A 23,626-nucleotide genomic window follows, 5' to 3' on the forward strand; every position below is an offset into this window, starting at 1 on the left:
AATTTACAATTTTTTTATAAAAACTTACTATTTTAAAGTGTTAAAGGGCTTCAAGGACAATTGTTAACATTTCCTTAATTTTAATATTACATTAAATATATATATATATATATATATATATATATATATATATATATATAAAAGCATTAAATAAAATATTTTGTCAAAAAATTATCAATATTTGTATTTTCAAAATATATGCACTAATTTTAAAAATTTCAGCAAAATAATTTAAAAATTGTTAAAATATGAATGAATGGCAACACTGTATAATCTAAAAAACAACAAATCACGTTTAGTTTTAAACATAGCAGGAGAAAAATATTCAGTGGAAAAGATTTAGATTTATAAAAAATAAAAGTATATCTAGGCACTGATACTGAACGATTTTAAAACACATGTGAACGACATGATACAAAAATTAGACACAAAAGCATGACAGGAATATGTATTTATTTATGAACTCAATCAAACTTATTTTTAACTATTTTGGAGCATGATATTTCCAAATCCCGGTTAATTAACAATTATTAACCATCTCTTCAAAAAAAAAAACAAATATTAACCATGCATCACTATTCTATTCGCTAATCCCAAGTAATTATCATCATCGATTCATCATTCATGGTGTACCAAGTATAACTACTGTACCAGTAGTAAAAGAGAAATAATAAAAAAGAGAAAAAGAAAATTTCTCAGTGAACAGAAACTCTTGTCTTTGTCTTTGGTTTTCTTCATCTTACTTTTTCTCTTTCTCTGCAATTCAACTTTTCTATTGTATTTTTCCCAAAATCATCCATCATACCAAAAAATTATTATTACTTGAAACACTACCATCATAGTTTTTTTCTCCAAACCCACTCACTATTCACTAATTCAAAGAAGAAATTGAGTAAATCAAATAAATCAAACTCAATGGGTTGTAATCAATCGAAGATCGAGAACGAAGAATCAATTCTCCGATGCAAAGAACGAAAGCGTTACATGAAAGAAGCTGTTTCATCTCGTAATGCTTTCGCCGCCGCTCACTCCGCCTACTCAACCTCCCTCAAAAACACCGGCGCCGCCTTAGGTGACTTTTCTCACGGCGAAGTCGCCAATCCTCAATCAACCACCACCGGCATCAGCACCACCATCGCTGATAATTCCTACATACCAGTACTAGTACCACCACAAAAACCCTTCGACATCCCTCTTCCTCCACCACCACTTCCTGAATTCTCTCCTACTCTTCAACGTGCTGCTTCCATGCCTGAAATCAAGATCAATAAGCCCGATCCTAGGCCCATGCCCAATCCCATTCTAGAGGAAGAAGATGATGATGATGATGAAGAACTAGAAAACGAAGGCTCTTTGAGGAAAAGAAGAACTAATAGAAACGTTGCTGTTGGTGTTGGTGTTGGTGTTGGTGCTGGTGGAGGTGTGAATAGTAATAGAAGATTAGAGGATGAAGAAATTGAAGCTCCACCACCTATGCCACCGCCTTTAGTGAAGCAACCACCGATTAGTAGTGATCATATTGGTAATAACAATCAAAGTCATCATCATCATCATACTATGTCCAATCCGAATCCGCAACATAATTCGGCTGCTTGGGAGTATTTTTTTCCATCAATGGAGGATATTGCAGGAACAAGCTTGAATGAAGAAGGCCAACATGGAGGAGGAGGAGTTACATTCAATAGAATGCAGCATACTGCAATGCCTAGTAGGGTTGGTATTGTGGAAGAGCCTGTTACAGCTCGAATGGGTGTTGGTGTTGAGATTCCTGGGCATATTCGTGAGCCTGAGCATATCCCTGAGGCTGAGGAAGTGATGGAGTCGCCGTTGCCATCGGGGTTGAAGATGAAGCAGATGCCGGTTACGCCTCCTTCGATGGAGGCAAAGAGGATTGTGAAACATAATAATAGTGTTAATTTGGTTCAGATATTTACTGATCTTGATGATCATTTTCTTAAGGCTTCTGAGAGTGCTCATGAGGTTTCAAAGATGCTTGAGGCTACAAGGTTGCACTATCACTCCAATTTTGCTGATAATAGAGGTACTCTACTGGGTTGCACTAGATAGAGACTCTGGAAATTTTGAAAATTGTTTGCTTTTGAATTGTTTCTCACTGCATAATTGTTTGATGATGAACTTCTAATTTTAACTGCTAATTTTAAGACAGATTTAGGGGAATGGTGTTGATAACTTAAATAGATTTTACTGTATGTCTAGCTAGTTTATTCAAAAAGAATCAATCTGTGTGTCTGTTCTATGTATTTTGCCTTTTCACAAGAGTGGCTAGACTTCATTGAATGTTGCCTTGTTTGGTTATGTCATACAAAGAGAAGACATGAGCAGGCACTAGTTATTAGGGTGGATAAAATAGAGGATAGTTCTAGAGTTAAAAGCAAAGGAACTACTCCCTCCGTCCCGGTTTAATTGACCTACTTTGGTTTTTCACACAGATTAAGAAAAGTGTATAAATAAAGGGGAAAGTGAAATATATTGTATTGGGAATGATAAAAGTAGTATTATTTAGTGTTATATTGTATTGGGAATGATGAAAATTGTATTGAAAATTGAAATGAGTCAGTTATTTTGGGACACTTTTTTTTAGAAAATAGGTCAGTTATTCCGGGACGGAGGGAGTATTAGAAACATCCATAAAGAACTATTTAGATTTAAATGATTTTTCATTAGACATGATTTATGAAATGGGGTTTCTGACTTTCTGTGTCACTTAGTTTATGTAGTTGACCCCTCATAGTAACACAAGTTATTTTTTGGTTTTTTGGTATAGGTTTCATATTAAATAATATTTATGGTTTGTTTTTTTTCTTATTGAAGGACACATTGATCACTCCGCAAGGGTCATGCGAGTTATTACTTGGAATCGATCCTTCAAAGGAATACCTAATTTGGATGACGGGAAGGATGATTTTGACTCAGATGAGCATGAAACTCATGCTACCATCTTGGACAAGTTGCTAGCTTGGGAAAAGAAACTTTATGATGAAGTTAAGGTAAGTTGACTGAGCCAAATGTTAAGTAATATGAATTTCGCTCGTTGTTTTTTTCTCTTTAAATTTTCACAATTTTCTTACAGAGTCGTGGCCATGCCATGGTAGGAGTTTTGTATAATCAAGTTGGCTTTTAACTTTCTTATGAAGTCATGCTTCTTTATATGTCAACATAAATGTATAAATCTGCTAAGTTTAGTTTCTATTTTCTCTGTCTGCCAGTCATTTTCCTACTGCTCTATCTTCGCTTGATTTTTTTGCTAAACATGCAGCCATGTGTGTGTTTGTGTGTATCTTTTCTTGATCTTTTCTGAATTTTTCCACTTCATATAATGTTGTAGGCTGGTGAACTAATGAAATTTGATTACCAAAGAAAAGTTGCCTCACTAAACAGGCTGAAAAAAAGAGGTAATAATTCTGAAGCATTGGAGAAAGCCAAAGCAGCTGTCAGTCAATTGCATACAAGATATATTGTAGATATGCAATCATTGGATTCGACAGTCTCAGAGATTAACCGATTACGCGATGAACAATTGTATCCAAGACTTGTTAAGCTTGTTGAAGAGTAAGTTATAATTTATAAATTAGTATTTATAATTACCCATGTCTAGTAGTCTTGTAGTTGTAGCCTTAAATGTGTGTTATTTTTTAACTTTTTCCTCATATTTTTCAAATGTTTCTTCATTCAAGTTTATAGTAATGTTTCCCTCATGGGATACTTGTTTAAACTCTATTTAAGTGAAAGTAAGTTGCATGATTCTTGTAGGGAAGCTGTTTATCTCGCAACACCATTAATACTTGAGTCCAGATCTGGATGAATGCACAATCATATATCCATACAGTACAAGCTTCTCTGCTAATTTTGATAGGTTTTTTCTTTTGACTGCAGGATGGCCTCTATGTGGAAAAAAATGTTATCTGAACATGAGAAGCAATCGGAGACTGTGACATTGCTGAGATCGTTGGACCCTTCCCAATCTCCTAAGCAGACAAGTGAACATCATCATGAGCGAACTTATCAGTTATTGGTCGTTGTTCAACAGTGGCATTTACAATTTGAGATGCTAGTCAACAATCAAAAGGGATACATAAAGTCCCTAAGTAATTGGTTAAAATTAAATCTTATCCCTATTGAGAGCAGTTTAAAGGAGAAAGTTTCTTCACCTCCAAGAGTTAGAAGTCCGCCTGTACAAGGTCTTCTCCATGCATGGCATGATCGTCTAGAGAAACTTCCCGATGAGCTTGCTAGGACAGCTATAGGAAACTTTGCTGCTGTGATAGATACTATTTTCAATCAACAAGAAGATGAGATGATTTTAAAGAGGAAATGTGAGGAAAGTCGAAAGGAACTTTCCCGCAAAACCAGGCAATTTGAGGATTGGTATCACAAGTATATGCAAAGGAAAATGCCAGAAGAAGTTGATCCAGAGGCTGAAGATGCCAATGCTCCTGATGAAATTGTTACAGAGAAGCAGTTTTTGGTTGAACAAGTGAGAAAGAGGTTAGAACATGAGGAAGCAGAATATGAAAAGCAATGCCTCCAAGTAAGGCAAAAAACTTTGGGAAGTCTCAAAAATCGCATGCCAGAGCTCTTCAGGGCTATGTGTGATTTTTCTCTTGAATGTTCTAAAATGTACATGGAATTAAGTTCGATATCGCAGCATCTGAGCCAGAACTCATCATGAGGTGCTTTGGGTATTTTATTATGCTTATTTTTTGTGGGTAAATTATTTTTTTCTTGGATATATGTTAAATGATATTACTCTTGAAATCTCTTGATTTGTGGATGAGCCCTGAAGATTAGGTATGGTAATGATAAATAAACTATATTTTAATTTTTATGAAATTGCAGAGCATGAAAGTTGAATGAATCGATGCCCTTATTGTTTGTTCATGTTTTCCATGTTATCATACGCCGTGTTGTGCTTTTGACCTTCGTTATCACATTTGTAATGAAGGTAGACCTACTGAACCCATTTGAACAATGTGCATACTGGTTGATTGAAAAAATGTGATTTATATTAACCGTTGTGCTAATTATTACTCGAGAAATTGATCATCCCCCTCCTCAAGTATTTTTTTTTTTTTCTCATGTCAAATCTTCACGCGAGAAGATATTCCCATCATTGAGTTTGAAAGGAAAAATCATTTGCTGTATTTATTGAATTTGCTAATTGCCAGGGAGGTAAAAACCTTCGCTAAAAATACGATGTACTGAAAATTAATCCACTTACATTTCATTACGTGTGAATCTATATACAAAGAAAGGAGACACACAATTTGAAGGAAAAATATCAGAGCCAAAAGAAAAGGGAAAAAGAAAACTGTGAACAAGACTCCAGATCAGAAGTAGAATAGAAAGGGAAACGTTGTAGTTATTTAGAGGTCAATGTATTATTACAAGGTAGTTAAGGGAACTTTTCTGTGACTGATGATGATTACATGGGAATATCACGTTGAGCAACAAAAAAACTTTCTCCCACCACCTGGTATTTCATTTCTTAAAGTTATTCCTGTAGGCTTTGATGGAAAAGCTCTTGCTAGTCTCCTTCCTGCATTTAACAGATAGAAACAACCACTTAACACAGATCCGTTGTTTTCTTACACTAACTTCAACTTCTAGGGTCAAATAGCAAAATACTACTGAAATCTGGTTCGTAAATTTTCCGATATAATTTTACTCAATAGTCCATACCGAACCTGACCGTTAGAGGAGAATAATTGAATAGGCTAAAGTGGAGATTCAGCACATAAGCCACATACCCATTTCATAGAAAAGCTCGTTGATGTTCTCAGCAGTCTTAGCAGATGTTTCCATGTAGAACATTCCATTCTCTTGAGCAAATTGCTCTCCGTCCTGCATTAGTTTAATTTACTCAAACAACTTACAAGGAAAAATAGAAGGGAAGAGGGATCTGTTGCAATGCTACTATATAATTTGAACCGCAGATTCCGATATGAACATCTGACCCAAACATGTCGGCACCACTAATGTAAAAAACATAGGACATTGATACCGATACATATTTGTTTGGAAACAACAAGGGAGAAGTGTGTGAAGAAGATTTAAACACAACCTCAGTTTCAACCTCTCTCTTTGGCTCTAAGTCACATTTGTTTGCTACCAATGCCATCACCAACTTCTGACTTCCTACAACATATGGTTATATGGTTATACTCAAATAGAAATAAGCTTTTCAAAGAACACTGATAAAAGATAGATACAAAACATGTTACTAATGCACATGCATACTATAGACATCTGGTCCCCTTTTACTAAGACCAACACATGTTGCTATCACAGTTTTAAATTTCCTGTGTTTGAGGTATTACCGTGTCTTTGCAATTCCTGAACCCATTTTTTCGCTCGAACAAATGTGTCCTGAAATAGAAATTTGGATCATAAACAACATTGTTGATCATTTTCGAATATAACAAAATGAATACTTACAATGCTAGAGATGTCATAAACAACAATTGCTGCTGCGGCACCGCGGTAGTACATAGGAGCCAAACTATGATATCTTTCTTGTCCTGCTGTGTCCCATATGTCAAACTTCACAGTAGCTTCAGATAATGATAATATTTGTGTGAAAAAAGCAGCTCCTATGGTTGGTTCCTATGTGTAGATTAATCAATATCAAGGTTACTAAACTCTGTTAATACTAATATGAATGAAGAAAGTAGCTTTCATTTAATGATATGAAATGGAAGTAAACCTGATTCTGAAAGAACTGGCCTTTAACAAATCTTAATGCTAAACTAGTCTTTCCTGTTCCCATGTCTCCAAGAAGTACCTACAAGAAGAGCCTTGTATATAAATTTTATATAAATCTGTAACTAAGATCCTAATAAACACATTTTTAGATAAATTTCTAACATAATCATGTTACGGAGATTGGACAAAGTTTTTCGTTTGCTGCCCAAGCGTGACACAACCCTTGCCTTTTACACGGGCTTGGAACCGGCTATGCATAGAAAAGCTAAACATAGGCAGGATTTTTTAACATAATAATACCTATAAATTTGATAGAGGAAGATCAATTACAGATTCATAAAAAAAAGTTTACAGGTATCTGAAAACAAAAACAAAATTTAGCAATAAGGTAAGACATACCTACCAGCTTGGCTTGAATGATCTTATTCCCCGGTCTTGACATACTAATAAGTTGCAAAATATTTTGTAGAAGTTGCAGAAAATGATGAAATTTGTAAAATGAAAGAGAGTACTTACTGTGTAGATCAAAGAAACTACTAGTTGCATTTATCATTGGGAATTTGGTAGAAAATAAGGTAAGAGACTAGTAGTTTTTTCTAGCTTTGACTGGTAGTTAGTCAAATGTATAGAGCATTCTAGCAAACAAGCAATATTGATTGGATTTGGTAGTGCAAATAAATTGCAAGTTAATATGTTGCTATACTTCTGAACATAAAAGGAAAAAAAGGCTTCAAAATTTCACTCATGCATTCTATGACTATGACTCTAGAGTCTCATAGCTAATTGAAGAAAGAAAGTTCCAAAAAAATCCAAACTTGGTTTGGTATCTTGAACCATGTATGTGGCCTTTTCAAAATGCTACTTGATTAACAGCGATCTATTTCAATTGAACTTTTTTTTTCCATTGATGAGTAATATAAGTAATCTATATACATTGATCTTGTAGGAACTAGCTAATCCAACGCACAATCAAACATGCAATTGATTTATATTATGACTTAAGCACATGAAGAGTGTCCGACCCAAAAAAACTAGTCGATTAAGTGAGAGAGTCTCCTTGTTTAAAGGAGTATATTGAACATGTTTGTCTACTCAATATAGAACTTCTAACAATTTTACTCTCATCTGAAAATATTGTTAACTAGTCTGTGTAAATGAAAATTGTCCTAATATAATTTACTCATAATTCATCAAGATTCAAAAATGAATTTGATTTAACTTTAACTAAACCATTCACATTCATTTCACTCAATTCTCCTTGGTTGTTCCGGACGGAGCCGAGACTCCATTTGAACTAATCTAATAGCAGGCCGGTATTCCAAGTCCCTTCGAAGTTGATGGTTATGCCTCTAAATAGGAGCCTACTAAATCAATTTTCAGTGATGTCCGTAAGGTCTAACTTAACAAGCAATGTCGAAATTATTAGACTAAATATTTTTCGTAATCACTCAAGTTCAAACCTGAAATCTCTATTTATGTGTTTGAGTTTTCATATGGTATTTTTCACTCCTTCAACATCCATGTGAATTTTTTTTTTTGAAATAATATTAGTAAAAACTTGAATAATAATCATCAAATTTAAAAGTTGTTAACAAAAACATAATTAAAATTTTAAGTTTATGTCGGTTATTAAGGTTTATATATAAGTTCTAAAGTTATTAACAATGAATACGTTTTTGTTCAATGTGTCTCTTTAAAATTTTAAAGTTTATATATAAGTTTGCATTAATTTATAATTTATAATTTTATAATTTTGTTAATAATATATTATCATCGAAGTTTTTGTTGTTTTGAGGATTTTATCATCGAAGTTATAAACTTAATATGCAAACTTGATAATCTATTTGTAATAGCCTTATTAAATTTGTATGAATTGTCCAGTAAGTGTAGCTCAGTTGGTAGGTACCAGGGATAACTTGTATAGGGGTCGGGGTTCGAACCCCGGATTCCCCACTTTTCCACACATAATGTGTGTAAATCTATCCAAATTTTTTTTTGTAATAGCCTTATTAAATTTGTATGAATTGTCCAGTAAGTGTAGCTCAGTTGGTAGCTACCAGGGATAACTTGTGCAGGAGCCGGGGTTCGAATCCCGGATTCCCCACTTCTCCACACATAATGTGAGTAAATCTAACCACTAGAACTTGACAAAAAAGTATGAATTACCTATGCACATTTGACTTGCTTTACATGTATAAGATAAGATGCAGTATCCCTCAAAAGAAATGTATAAGATGCAGTAGATATGATTATTTTCTTATGTTGCATAAATTCAGTTATGTAACGAAATTTGTCCCCTAAAAGAAATGTAAAAAAATTTGTGTATTATTATCATGACTATCAATAAAATATATATTTCTCATGAGTATCAGTGTATCACATAATATGTATGTTCTTTTGTAATATATACACTCGGGATGGACCTAGAAATATACTATACAAGGGGCTAAATAATCAATAATTAATTATAGAAATATATTTTTTGTTCTTCGATGTTTTTTTTCTTCTTTAATTTGGTAGTTTTTTTTTTTTTGGTAGTGTGATGTTTTTTTTCTCTAAATGACCGTAGATATTACTCATTTAGTCATTTCAATAATCTAGATTCTGGAGTACATTTAAAAGTTGTTTCTTCTAAAATAAAAGTGCATATATTATTTTTTGCTTAAATGCAATTTTGATCATCCTATTTTCGAATTTGTTAACTTTTGATATCTCATTGTATATATTGTTAACTTTTGATATCTCATTGTATATATTGTTGATAATATAATAATTTTTTTAATATATAATAAATTTACTTCTCTTTTGCTAAAATTTAACTTTTTTTAGGACTTGCAAATGAAATTACATCCCTAAAAAAAATATAAAATAAAAACTAAAAGAGATTAGTAGAGACTTGTGAGCCTACAAGCACTACTACAAAATATACATTTAACATCATAGGGTGTTTAGTTTTCACATCAGCACGAAAAATATCTGAAGGGAAAGATACACAATGTGAGTTTTTACATCAGTTGATATAAGTACATGAGGGGAATTCCTAGTAACATATAACATTTACATCAGTTGATAATTGAAATGAGGGGAAAAACACGCGGTGGCATTTTTGCAAATTTATTGAATTCTTTGACTAATATTTTTCACATCAGTGGAGAAAATCACTAGAGGGGAAAACCAATTTTTCACCCTTTTCCTTCTCAGATTCGTTCTCCCTCTCACAAAACCCTAGTCTCTCATCTCTCACAACACATATCGGTGGAAGAAGAAAAAAATCAGTAACCTTCTTCTTAGATTCGTTTCTCAGATTTGTTTTCCCTCTGGGCAAATCATTTTCGCCTATCACATCTCACACTCGATTTCTCTCTCACTGGCCCTCGTTTCACAGATCGGTTAGTATTGAAAATTTCGTTTTCGTTTTTAGTATTTTCAGTCGAACACGAATTCGAACTTCAAATAGTTTAAATAGTTTTGGTTTCACTTGCTCAAATCGTTTTGGTTTTTAATATTTCATAGATCTCGTTTTCGTTATTAGTATTTCATAGATCTCGTTTTCGTTTTTAGTATGTGGTTATGTTGTTGTTTTTAGTATTTCAAGTGAAACCATATTTGAGCGAAAATGAATAAGCTCTGTTTATTTTAGATTATTTGAGCAAAAACGTGAAATTGTAGCAGTTAGATGATTTATCTTTGAATTTAATGAAGTTTCTAAGTGATGTGAAAATTTAATAAAGTTTTAAGTGATTTGTGAAACTGAAAACCATCGATTATATTAGCTTCTTCAGGCAATTTAGGAACTAAATTCACGGATCTTTAAAAAATGACTAGTTTGATCAAGAATTTTTGAATTTATTGATTCAATTTGGAAGTCTGTTAATTTTAGAGATCAAATTACTCAACTTGTACGAGTTTAGGTACTAAATTGGTGGTCAAGTCACTTGTTCCATTTTGATGTGATTCTGTGCGTTGTACATTTTCCGTTTGTGTTACCAAATACTGTGGTCGATTTTGATTTATAATCCGGACTAATATGAGCTATTTTGTTTCTTTTTTTAGACTGAAATGATTCAAGAGTCCAACCTGTCCAAATTCAAATCAGAAGTGCAGAGCTCACAGGTATTTATTAATTATGAGTTATGAGGCAGTGCTTGTTTTGTGTGGATTTGAAGCTATGCTTTTTGGGCTCAAAGATGTCTTCATACTAGTAGTGAACATGCTAGGGCTGTACAAACGACTTTTGTGCATCATATATCATTGCAGGCAGGGGAGGCATCTTACTTTACTAATGCCATGCCATAAGTAGATAATAAGTAGTTTCTCTTCCAATGTGGTTGCCTCACTAAATTGTGACTCCATGTCTATTTACATTATAGTAGATAATAAGTAGTTTCTCTTCCAATGAAATCTTCTCAATGTCTATTATTGATGGTCTTATATAGGGTTCAAAAATTGGAATTTATGGATCTAACTGTCAACAATGGATTATCTCAATGGAGGTTTGTCACTTCTATTAAATCATTGCTTTCTTAAACATTTCTCTATTAATTGTTTCTTTTATAAATGTCATCAAAATTCATAATCATGTTGTTTATAATATTGGCATAGGCTTGTTCTGCACAAAACTTCATTTGTGTGCCTCTCTATGACACACTTGGTAAGTTCTTAGTTCTTACAACAATTGAAATTTCTTCTCTTTAACTTATGGTTCACATTTTTCCTGATTAAGTGCTTTTGATGCAGGGTCTGGTGCTATAAATTCTATCATAGATCATGCAGAAATAGATTATGTTTCTGTTCAAGATAAGAAGGATAAAGAGGTAATTAAGCATAAAGATTACTTTATTTTTCCTTGATACAAATATTTATTAAAGAGGTAATTTACTAGTTTCAATTTCAATATTGATATGCTCCAGCTAACAATTGAAGGCATTTATGTATTTATCTAAGTATGGTTGTTGTATGTTGCTACACTTGCAGCCATAGTGGGCTTCACTTCATTAACTGAGGAAGAAAAAGATGAGGCCACAAACGCTGGAATTAAACCATATACATGGAATGAATTCGTACAAAAGGTAGGTGTATGTTATTTAAGGAACTTACTACTATCATTTAATTTATGGAATGGTTAATGTTTCAACTTCTTTTTATATTAGCAATTTGGGAAAATTGAAAAATAAAATAATCCAACCTGAAAGGAGTGGTATAGGGGAAAATGAATTGTCTAAAATTGAGATTTCTCTAAGTTCAGTTCATAAAATATGGAAATTGCTAGAAGTTGTTTTCATAAACTCTCCTGATTCCGAAATATTCTCACAAGTGCTTATGTTAGTAGATAAAATTTAAAAAGTTACTCCAAACAGGCCCGTAGTTTATATCTGATCACTTATGTGCTATAAACTGTTTGGTAGTGTTTTCACTTTTCAATTGATTCCTTATATTTTGTTTGTTTTTGTTAACCGAATGGTTGGTTTGTTAACTGAATGGTTGCTAGTGTTCTCCCAAACAGTCTCATAAGTGCTTATGCCTTTTGATAAGCTGAAATAAGTTACTCAAATAAGTTTGTTTGCACATCAATGCTTGTAAGCCTAATGTGAGATTTATATAACCATATAGTGTAGTTTGAGGTAGTTATTTGTTCTCTGTTCTTGCAAAGTTACTTACTTCTTAGCATGTAATTGGATAAAATACGTCCATCATCATTATCAGTTGTCACAGCTTATAATGAATATAATATTAATGCTCTTTTCATACTGTTATATCTTTGTAATGTTCCACATGTTTATTTGGTCACTGAAATAGATAAGCATGTAAAGAACTAATATTCAATCATCTCAAGCAGCTTTATCCCACTCATAAGGTGTGTGGCTATTATGGCCACTTATCAGTTATCGGTGTATGTTTACTGAAGTTCATTTATATTTGTGGTCTTATTAATTCATTGGAAAATTGATGAATGTGTCAGTGTCATGTAAATTTGAAAAATTGCATAAATGAGAAGGTTCATCACATCCAAATCCTCTTTGTTTGAAATGTTTTTTATTCTTCTCCTTTGTTATGTGCAATTGTGATGTGAATTATTGCCTACAATTGATTGTAGTTGTTTGGCTCATTAATTGATTCTTGATTTTTACAGGTTCTAACCATTTGAGGGATGTGTTTGGCAAAGCTATGGGACTTAGTGACCAGGACATTGTTGCTTTGTCTGGTGGCCACACCATTGTATGTATTGACTTTAAACTTGTGTTTATTGAGTATACTATTTGTTGCATTTGATATTTTGATATTGGCATAATTATCAAAGTTTTAAACTATGGCTGCCTTGTGGTTGTGCATTTGATATTTTGATACTGGCATAATTATCTAAGTTTTAAACTATCACACAAATCATCAATCACCCTCTAGAACTTTTCCTGTTTTGTGGTGTAGCGTGAGAGTTCTTCATTCATTATCAAATTGTTTCATTAACATCACCGACATATCGAATTTTGTTGATTTATTATCAATCACCCTTTTTTTTAGTGTTTTAATTTTTTGGGTTTTGATTCAGGTTGTGTATTAGTTGATCAAAGCAATGGCTTTCAAAGAAATTCTGGTGTATGGATGTTTTATTTTATCTGATATGGACCTCTGCTTCAACAGAAACCTCATTAAGGTTTACTCTCCTAGATCATACTATTAAGTTTACTTTAAATGAAACTTATTTTAGTTGACTGAGTTGTATAATTTTGATCCATAATAGCTAGAACTAGATATTTTGTTCCCTTGTTATTGATTTTATATGAATTTGGGAATAAAAATGTTTGGTTAAGTTGTAATTATGTAATTCTGCTGTGGCTATGCTTGATTGGGGTATATATATAATTTGATAAATATATATTATGGCCAAAGATATTATAGCTTTACGTTGATATTACTATAATACAACTTCTTTGATTGTATTTATATATGCATGTACTTTTTTATATAAAAAATATTGATGTAGCATAAAAATATCCGTATGGATGTTTTATTTTATCTGATATGGACCTCTGCTTCAACAGAAACCTCATTAAGGTTTACTCTCCTAGATCATACTATTAAGTTTACTTTAAATGAAACTTATTTTAGTTGACTGAGTTGTATAATTTTGATCCATAATAGCTAGAACTAGATATTTTGTTCCCTTGTTATTGATTTTATATGAATTTGGGAATAAAAATGTTTGGTTAAGTTGTAATTATGTAATTCTGCTGTGGCTATGCTTGATTGGGGTATATATATAATTTGATAAATATATATTATGGCCAAAGATATTATAGCTTTACGTTGATATTACTATAATACAACTTCTTTGATTGTATTTATATATGCATGTACTTTTTTATATAAAAATATTGATGTAGCATAAAAATATCCATAATTTTTTTTTCTTATTTTTAATATAAAAGGAAAGAGGTCTAATGCTGATCTGGTAAGCAGTTTTAAAAAAAAAAGCATTTTTTTTTAAATTTTTTTTGGATTTCACATCAGTGAGTAAAAGGACTGATGTGAAGTATACATGTTTAACTTCAGTGTCTACCATAAAACTGATGTGAAAACCCTGCTGTTAAATTTTAAAGAGAGCGTACCACGTCAGTGCAATAAAGGCCTGATGTGGAAAAAAAGATTTCACATCAGTTCGTACCTGATGTAAAAACATGTGAACATACCACATCATATCACTTTACATCAGTTGCCACCTGATGCGAAAAGTGCTTTTCAACTGATGTAAAAACTCATTTCTGTAGTAGTGAAGATGCCAAATACATGCTCTATCATAATTCACTAGACCAAACCTTTTGAAAGTCTGTTATTTTTAGATGCTATCAATTACATCCATTGAAAGACACATAACACATATGTCTAAATTTCTTGTAGTGGTTTATCTTACTTATATATTTACTTCTTTTTTTACAAGTTACTTATATATTTACTTGATATCTCCATTGTATTTACTTGAAATATCTCAACTCTAGTTATCAAATGAGTAAATATAGTCAACCTTAGAAATTGTAAATTCTTACAAATACTCTTTGAAATTAGAGAAAATGCAAAAACCACGTAAAGTTGTTAATCGTCTGCCAATTTGTCTCTTCTGTTAGTCAACATGACGTTGTGACCATTGACTGATGATAGGAGTTTAATTGAGTCACCATTGACTGTTGATAGGAGTTTAATTGAGCTGGATACTTTTGAGGGTGATGTGTTGGTGGGATTTAATAACGAGAAGTCCAAAGAGTATAGGGCTTACACTAGAAAAAAGAAGAAAAATAGTGTGGGAAACGTGTGAGTGGTGAGCTGGTAGATAGTAGTAGATTCCCCGTGTATGAGTGAGGGGAAGGAGGAAGTTAGCTTTGCTTTAGGCTACTGTTTGGATCGCTTGGAATCCACCCTTGATGGATTGAATGATTCTTTAATCGCTGAGATCCACTGCACTTTTGTGTCCAAGGAAGTTTCCCAAAATAGTGGTGTCTCGGTTCGTTCGTCCCTTAAAGAGTTCCGGCTCTGCGAAGAATGTGGAGTTGTCGTCCTTCACCGGCGATGATCTTGTTGCTTGGATAACTCGTGCTAAGAAGGGCCACCATCCATTGTGTCAGAGAGTATCATAATGATACGAACTCATGTACTTATCATGCTTACTTTTTTTTAGGAGGGGCTGCGCGAACGCAAACCCCACTGGAACAAATTATAATGTAGTTCCACCATTTAGGTAGACCTTAGACTAGCACCCAATGAAGGTCACTTGCCTAGGCCATGGGCCTTCTTGATCACCCATTAACCCATTCAGGTAAGTGATCATGCTTACTTCATGTTTCCACTGCTGGGCTAATGAAACGTCTAAGTTATATTTGTACAAATGTAATATATATTGTATTACTTTATTAGTAATTTATTTAGGTTTTTTTCTTACTTTTTCCTCATCACATCACATCTATTATGTTTTCTTCATTTTTGTCTTGTTTTTCTCGCTAATCGTTAACGATTATGCTTATGAACAATATGTATCTATTATTGATAATACTACTCATTCAAATTTTAATTGGTAAATATTAGAATAAGTCAAATAATTCGTACAAAAAAGAATAAATTTAATTGGTAACATTGACATGAATGAAACATTGACATGTCCAAACTTTTTTATGAGAATAAAAAATCAACATTTTATAAGACGAAAATGTTTGCACCCCTGGTTCAATGTCCTGGATACGCCACTGAGTCCTTGTATACTATATATACTTGACTTGTATCAGTTTCAATACAATAAAAAATACCACATATTTCTGCATGGTATCAGAGCAAAAGATATGAACCATAGCTAAATCTAGCACTAGCACGTTTTTTACCCTTATGGATCATTACACTCTATGCACTCATTCTTCACAAATTCCGCCTATAAGTACCCACAAATTCTCATTCCATCATCTCACATTCTCATTTCTTCTATAATGTGTTTCCACCGTTATGCTTTCATGCAAAAATGTTACTCTAGTATTTTAGGGATTGTATGAATAGTCAATGGACATGGTGCCACTCTACAAATTTGCACATTTATTCTAGGTGTAAGGTTGATATGTCTGGATGTAAGGTTAATCATCAAAGTCTCATTCATCGTAGAAATGAACAAACCTTACCCCCAATGTCCTTCCCCCTCCATCTTTCTCTCATTCCCCCTCAATCATCTTGTACCACAGATTATATAGATGGACATAAGATTAATCATTGATGTTCTGAAAAAATGGAAAATACAAAATTTCAGATTATATAAGCCAAAATTATGTTCGGGTTACATAATCCAAACAAAAGGTGTTTTGGAAAGAAAAAAAGTAAAGCGGCTGGAAAACTTATAGGGTGGAAAAAACAATACTCATTAATCTTTTTATTGTTTGTTAATTGTGTTGGTATTTTGACCCAGGGCCAGACCTTCGAGAGCGCAAGAAGTTCAACCAAGCCGGGCCTCTAAAAACTATGGGCCTAAAAAAAATTAAGTATAATACCCCCCCCACTTAAATTAAAAAATTACATGTTACTTCTTTTTCTTTATTCGGTACACGTATGAGTTTTTTCTAGACTCTAGTTCTACTTAAATTTGATGCTATCAAACCACCATCAATTTGTATAATCACATAATCAGTCAATTTAAAAAGCTATTTCATTGAAAGAATCACAACAACCATTTCTTTTTCGCATAAACCATTTGTTTTCCTCTATCACACGACGTATGAGTGACATTCCAAACGATATTGTTAGGTAAATTTCACCTCTCTTTCACTTAATTTTATTTTGTTTTGTTTCATGTTTAAAAGTTCTTCTGATTCTGATTTTTTAATGAAGCTTAGCTACACACAAAAAAAATTACGTTTTTATTTTACTAGGGCCTATTTTAAAAAGAGAGCCGAGCCTTCTATTTCATTGGAACGACCCTGTTTTGACCCAACGTCCAAACGTGATTTTCTTTTTGGACTTTGATTATTATTTTTTTATTTCAAAAGAAAAGACAAATATTTGAGCAAATATCGATTTAATTTATGATAATAACCCTTATCATCAATTTTTGTTTAAAAAAAAATTGAAAGGTGAAAAAAGACATTTAACCTGTACTTAAAACACAAGCAAAGTTGATGACTTAACTTAAGAACAATTGAACCCAAAGAACAAGAAAGAAAAGACAAATCAAACATAGACACGTACAAATTAGGAAACACCACCACAATTTCCTACACCAAACCAATAATCAATCATCAAATTCAAATTTCAGTGTTCAGATTGTTGTAGATAAAATGCAATGCAATCATTATCCAAAACCTTAAAAAGCTCCTAAAGAAAAACCATGAAAATCTCAAAAGAAACATGTTACACTTACACACATCTCCTATGGCCATGCCAACCTCGTACAGATCAAACTCACGTTGTTTTTTCAAACCGTTTTCGAGTTACATGCACGTTGAGCCTCTTACTCTTATTCACCACCATGTATATTTTCTATCCGTCAGATCCATACCTCAAGATCGTACGGTTGAAGCTGAAGAAGATTAAGGTACATCGTGTGCCGCATATCACCGTAGATATCTCCATGCTCTTCACGTTGAGAGTGGAAAATGTTGACGTTTATTCCATGGACTTTGGTGCTGTTGACGTGGCGGTATCTTATAGAGGGAAACCACTTGGGCACGTGACTTCGAAGAATGGGCACGTGAGGGCTATGGGATCTTCATTTGTGGATGCTGATGCAGAATTCAGTGGTATTGGTGTGTTACCTGAGATAGTGTTGTTGTTGGAGGACCTTGCTAAGGGTATGATACCCTTTGATACGGTTAGTCAAGTTAGGGGCAAAATGGGGATTCTATTCTTTTACTTTCCCATTAAGGTAAATCATTTTCTTACTTCCAAGTTCTTCATAATCATATGTTGCTTTTTAGTGCTTCTCAATTATTATTTTTTAATAATTTGAGTTAGGTTATAGTTTATGGTGCTAATTTATGATAATTTTCCCAATAATAGGCTAAACTATCATGTGCGGTTTTGGTGAGTACGATAAATCAGACAATTATCCGTCAACACTGTCTTCATGAGGTAAAAATTAATTAGTGTTTAGAGTTTGATTGTGATACAATTTGTTTGAAATTTGCTTCTTTAATTAAAATGAGGATTTACTTTAATGAATTGAGTGTAAAATTATAAACCAAGTGGTAAGGTTTATTTGTTAATGGGTTTCACTTGAAGACACATAGTTTGGAGTACAAGTTTTAACATTGACTAAAAGAATTATTGGTCATGTTTTATTTAATTACATTCGAAACGAATTTTTATTTACTTGGTCTCTTTCCGGAAGGAAAGATATAAGTTTAAAATTATTATACTGTTGATAAAAAAAATATGATAGACAATAAGACTAAGCTAATGTTTGGTTTGGGAATTAGAGTTATAAATTTTGTGTTCCAATGCACAAACCAAAGTGACATTGAGAAGCTCCAATTTGAAGAGTTGAAAAAAACGTATGTTTGGTGGGTATCTTGTGTAAAAACAAACACAACATAATACAATTTTATGATTTGATTTTGCATGTGTATGTGTTCGGGTCGATATTTATCACAGTCTCATTTGTTGATTCTTCAAGCAATAACACTTTAAAAGAATTATTTTGTTAGTAAATGAGCTTATTTAAATAATGTACCTGATTTTTCTGTCGAAAAAAAAAATTATGTACCTGATTTTTTTTTTTTTTTATGATTTTACTTCAGTGATGTGATGAAAAGAAGAGCCACCAGTGAAGAATGATCAGAAAATGTTAGACCCGTTGTATATATATATATGTACCACTACCACCCATTTAAATAGTTGGTACTTGGTACCCCAATGCTTGGATCAAAATTGCATATATATGATTTATAATCATAATTGGAACATCGATAAAGATTAAGTTATGTAAATTATGTTGATAAATCCTTAAGAGTAGTTTAATCAACGCTTTAAGTTTTAACATAATTGGTTATTATTTCACGGATATCATCCCAATGTTGGGTTGGTGGCCCCTATTTTAAACGTATATTGCATCAAAAGCAAATTGTCACTTTAGTCCATAACTTTGCAGCTCACTGTCACAAAAGTCTCTGACGATTAAATATAAATTAGTCACTGACTCTGCACTTTCGTTATCACTTTAGTCTCTGGCGTTAAATAATTTTGTTAACTGATGATGTGACACAAGTTATACATGACATATGATGTGTCACATGAACTAAAGTGAAAGTAGAAAATTGTCACTTTGTCACTTTGGTCCCTAAACCAAAAATTAATATCCCCAGACTGAAATTCAAATCTCTAAATCATAAATTTCTAAATGTCATTTAATTCTCTCTTTTGTTCAAAATCAATCTTCCATTATACACCAACTTATTCTTAGGTCTCTGACTGTGCATACTTACTATCAGTTAGGTCCCTGTTTATATCATTATTGCATTCAAACTAAAAATTTGGGATTTGCATTTTTTTAACTTTGAGTTATCTAAATATCTTTGTGAAAAAATATATAGAAATATGAAGAAAAAAAATGTAATATAGAGAATGAGAGATGGTGACTTAACCTCTTTCTTTTTTTGTCAAAATAATAATGAGATTATATTACTAAAAGTCAATGCAACCAACTTCATCTCATTAAGGCGGTTTTACAAAAGAACTACTCATCATATATCCATCTCTCTCATTTTTTTCATTTTCTTTTATGTAGATGAATGCCTTGACAATTTTATATTGTGATCGACTAATATAGTGAAAGAAAAAAATATAAGAAATGCTTGAATTTAGAGGACTAATTTGACATCACAATTTTTATAAGATCGAATTGGAGAATTGCTTGAATTTACACAAGTATACACAGGCAGATTAAAATAAGTTGTGAGTATGAAGAGAGATTAACAAACTCTTACATTATTTAATAACTATTTATAAGAAAATATTTTTGAAAGTAAAAACGAAAAAATGTTTGGTTAGAACAACAAAGAAACTCGAATACCCAAGAGTATTTGGATGATATGTTTGATTAGAATAATTGTAGTTGAGTGTAGAAGATATTTCGATCCACGCAAAAAATAAAGAAACTCAAATACACATAATACAATATTATTATCTTAATATATGAGAAAGTAAAAAAAAATTCTTGCAACAAATAATAAGGAAATCTTAATATATGACGAAGGAAAAAAATTTACTCGTCAAATGATGAGGAAACTCAGACAAGTACCGTACGTACCTGATACGAGTGTTTTACTATTTTACAAGTCACATGCTTCATAGATAGATGGTAGGATTGTGTTAAAAATTAAATTTCGTTAAAAAAAGTTTTGTTTTGGAGAGGTTTAGAGTGTTAAGAAGTTTCATAAGTTAGTGAATATCAAAATTATGATTAAACTTATAAATTGTGGGGAAAAAAAAATAAGAAGATATTTGAAGGAGTTTAAGTTGAAATAAAGGAGGGTATGTGAGCATAAATGGGGTGGATTGACAACGAGTTTAAATTGAGAATGAAAATAACCGATTATGTTAAAATATATGAAAATAATAGTTTATATTTGAAATATATGATTGACAACGATTTTTAATTGTTCTTGTCAAAAAAAAAAAACGATTTTTAATTGTTGGTGAGAATTTTATTATTTTTCAAAGAGTGAGTAACTCTCATCTAAAAAAACATAATGAGTAACTCTATTTTCAATCCATCGGAGGTACGTTCTTTCATTCAGAGCCTTTTTTTTCTTTCTTTCTTTCTCTTTTTCATCTCGATCTAGGGTGCGACACGGTGTGGCACTCGTTTTTATTCCCTTTGTTGTTGTTAAATTAGGTTATGTGTGGCACACTATAGTAGACACCCACTATAGAGTCGATGGCGAGATATCTGATTATTTTATTTTTTTCTTTTCATTTTATTAGGGATCTAAGCAAGCAGCCATTTCAAGAATGGAATATAATTCTGATGAAGAATTATGGCGTGAGCTCTCTCAATGCAATGGTGGTACGTTGTTTTGCACCTTTACCATTGTCTTCTTATTATTTTTTGATGAAATCAATATTCTTTTTAATCGATCAATACACACAAATTATGCTAATACATCTATAATCAATGATATAATTTTGATTCAAATAATTCCATTCTCTTTGAAAAAAAAATAGGGTTAGTTATGCAAGAAATCCCTACAAATATGAATCACTTTGATTTTAGTCTGCGTAAGAACAATTTCTCTCGATTTAATCTTACAATTTGAAAGTACTTTTAATTTGGTCACTCAACTCATCCAATTTTTCATTTGAAAACGTTGATGTGAGTTTTTTTTTTTAAATTGGTTATTCAAGCAATTTTTTTATTTGAAAACGTTGATATAATATACTGACTTGTGATTCTTTTTGGATTCCAGATCAAGAATAATTCATGCTTATTCTTGATCTTGAACCCAAAAAAAATCAAGAATCTTCTTCAACTTTATTTAAATTTTTTTCATCCCCAAAACAAATCTACAAGATCTGAAACAATGAATCGAAATTCAGACAACATCAAGAATTCTTCGAAAGATCTGAGTTTTATGGGCATTTGTATGATTTCGGTCTTAGAAATTATTATTTAGGGTCATATTCTTCATTCCTCTTTACCCTAAATCCCCAATTTCATTAACCCAATGATTTTACTTTTTTGAAAAAAATGATTAAAAATAACAAAGTGTTTAATTTGTGATTAATATTGGGGAATGATTAGTTGACATGAGATTAGCCTAGTCACGTAAGTCATGTCATCAAATTATGTCAACGTTGTCAATTTTTTCCATGAAGGACCAAATTCAAAATATTTTGAAATTGCAAGGGTAAATTAAAAGAAAAACTTCTTACAATAACTAAAATCAAAATGATCACCATTTGCAGGACCTTTTGCACATTAAGTCTTTTTCATATGATATCTATGCAATGCATATTGAGAAACACTTGAAAGAGTTCAAGCGATAGCAAACACACTCGCATGCATATATTGAGAAATTTTATCATTGAGCTCTAACATTAATTTGTTGAATACGTATATCCTTGTGTGAAATATTGGATTAAAACAAAGAATTTGATTTGCTAATATTTAAGATATAAACATAATGCAAATCAAGTAAATTTTAAAATCTTTCATGCAACATTGATTGGTACTTTACTTGAGAACTTTATCATCTTGACAACAAAATTTCAAGTGCTTTGATTTCTCTTTTCACCTTGCTAGTGCAGTGGGCTTATTTTGTTTCCAACAAAAATCTAAATTAACCGAGTGTTCACCTTAATTTTAACCATTTACTATACATGTGACTGTGATTATTATTATATAACCGATTACTACTAGGGAATGTTTTGTATCTGTTGACAAAATATGTAACTACATTTATAAATTTGATCAGAACCAAAGTTGTCAGAGCTGGAAGTGTTACAAAAAGAGCATGATGAAAAACTTTCCAAAATTGAAGAGCTGAAGAGACAAATTGAATCCACAAAGCAGCGTTTGGAAAAGAAAGGGGGCACAAGGGACAAAATGGGAAGTTTCAATGCCTTAAGCGAGAAATATAACAGTGTTAGAGAGGAATACAATGCAATTCTAGCTGAAAGATCAAGTGGCTCAAAGTAATTTTACCTCTCAAGTTACTGTATTAGCCTCGACATTTATTTTTATTTGGTATCGCCTGTACTGACCACTATGTTATTTGACATGATTTTTTTAGCTTAAGACAAGGAACCTTGAGAGCATCACCACCTATCTACTTTCAACCAACACCATCTTCAAGACCACCTCCGATCGGAGTCCCCGTCCCAGAGTCTGATCCAGGAACTACTTCAGGAACGCGACCTCAAAATCCTTAGTATATTTCAATGGAGTTGGAACAATGTTGTTGAATACAACTATGTGAAGAGCTTTTTTTTTTTGTTGATTGCATTTTGGATAATTTTATTAAAGTGTGACATGTTATATTCGATGATGTATTTTGGATGACTTTTCTTGATGATGTTTTTGGATGACTTGTTATGGTGATGAAATATGTTTACAAACTTAAGCATTATTACTATGATTGTGTTTATGAGTTATTATTGCATGTGTTGAAGTTTTTTTATTTAGAACCAACGTGAATTTTTATTGTCAATTTCAAGAAGTATATTTTGCACATAAGTATAAAATTTTGTGGGGATTTTGCTTAACTTCCTTTGTCACAAAAACTGAGATATCAACACATATTAGCTCATGCATTCATTTCCAATCAATGATCTTGCACACACAAAACCCAACTAAACAGTGCAATTTTTTCATCACCATTGCTTTCCAAATATCATCACCACTAAGCACACGCAAAATGATCTTGCACCACACAAGTGTCTTTTTATC

General features: G+C 32.2%; 4 protein-coding genes and 1 pseudogene across 6 annotated transcripts; 3 read left to right on the forward strand and 2 right to left on the reverse strand.

Annotated features, from left to right (window-relative positions):
- The first annotated feature begins 700 nt into the window (after positions 1–700).
- On the forward strand, positions 701–4,851 carry LOC146951349 (protein ALTERED PHOSPHATE STARVATION RESPONSE 1-like). Its single transcript, XM_085747313.1, has 4 exons — positions 701–2,041; positions 2,833–3,008; positions 3,347–3,570; positions 3,895–4,851. The coding sequence occupies exons 1-4, from the start codon at positions 916–918 to the stop codon at positions 4,688–4,690; spliced, it is 2,322 nt and encodes a 773-aa protein (XP_085603439.1). The 5' UTR covers positions 701–915; the 3' UTR covers positions 4,691–4,851.
- A 369-nt stretch (positions 4,852–5,220) lies between these two features.
- Positions 5,221–7,291, reverse strand: LOC146951350 (ras-related protein RHN1-like). The gene is made up of 7 exons (XM_085747314.1): positions 7,127–7,291; positions 6,725–6,802; positions 6,457–6,624; positions 6,339–6,387; positions 6,083–6,156; positions 5,769–5,862; positions 5,221–5,557 (listed from the first exon to the last, which is right to left on the reverse strand). Exons 1-7 carry the CDS (start codon positions 7,274–7,276, stop codon positions 5,457–5,459), a joined length of 714 nt encoding a protein of 237 aa, XP_085603440.1. The 5' UTR covers positions 7,277–7,291; the 3' UTR covers positions 5,221–5,456.
- Positions 7,292–9,894: 2,603 nt separating this feature from the next.
- Positions 9,895–13,590, forward strand: LOC146951351 (long chain acyl-CoA synthetase 1-like). The gene is made up of 8 exons (XM_085747315.1): positions 9,895–10,112; positions 10,777–10,836; positions 11,160–11,216; positions 11,326–11,374; positions 11,461–11,537; positions 11,698–11,792; positions 12,854–12,939; positions 13,268–13,590. Exons 2-6 carry the CDS (start codon positions 10,783–10,785, stop codon positions 11,701–11,703), a joined length of 243 nt encoding a protein of 80 aa, XP_085603441.1. The 5' UTR covers positions 9,895–10,112; positions 10,777–10,782; the 3' UTR covers positions 11,704–11,792; positions 12,854–12,939; positions 13,268–13,590.
- A 1,798-nt stretch (positions 13,591–15,388) lies between these two features.
- LOC146951352 (U1 spliceosomal RNA) lies at positions 15,389–15,534 on the reverse strand (annotated as a pseudogene).
- A 1,869-nt stretch (positions 15,535–17,403) lies between these two features.
- On the forward strand, positions 17,404–23,309 carry LOC146951353 (uncharacterized). 3 transcript variants are annotated; one of them, XM_085747316.1, is made up of 5 exons: positions 17,404–18,103; positions 18,238–18,309; positions 21,163–21,244; positions 22,653–22,872; positions 22,971–23,309. In XM_085747316.1, exons 1-5 carry the CDS (start codon positions 17,567–17,569, stop codon positions 23,107–23,109), a joined length of 1,050 nt encoding a protein of 349 aa, XP_085603442.1. In that variant the 5' UTR covers positions 17,404–17,566; the 3' UTR covers positions 23,110–23,309. The 3 variants fall into 3 exon arrangements, with proteins under 3 accessions (XP_085603442.1, XP_085603443.1, XP_085603444.1); XM_085747317.1 differs by having other exon boundaries at positions 22,977–23,309; XM_085747318.1 differs by lacking the exon at positions 22,971–23,309 and having other exon boundaries at positions 22,653–22,876.
- Positions 23,310–23,626: the final 317 nt, after the last annotated feature.

Source organism: Medicago sativa, chromosome 2, assembly GCF_051527215.1.
Source record: "Medicago sativa cultivar Bolivia chromosome 2, Bolivia_mono, whole genome shotgun sequence".
In the NCBI taxonomy this organism is placed as follows: Eukaryota; Viridiplantae; Streptophyta; class Magnoliopsida; order Fabales; family Fabaceae; genus Medicago; species Medicago sativa.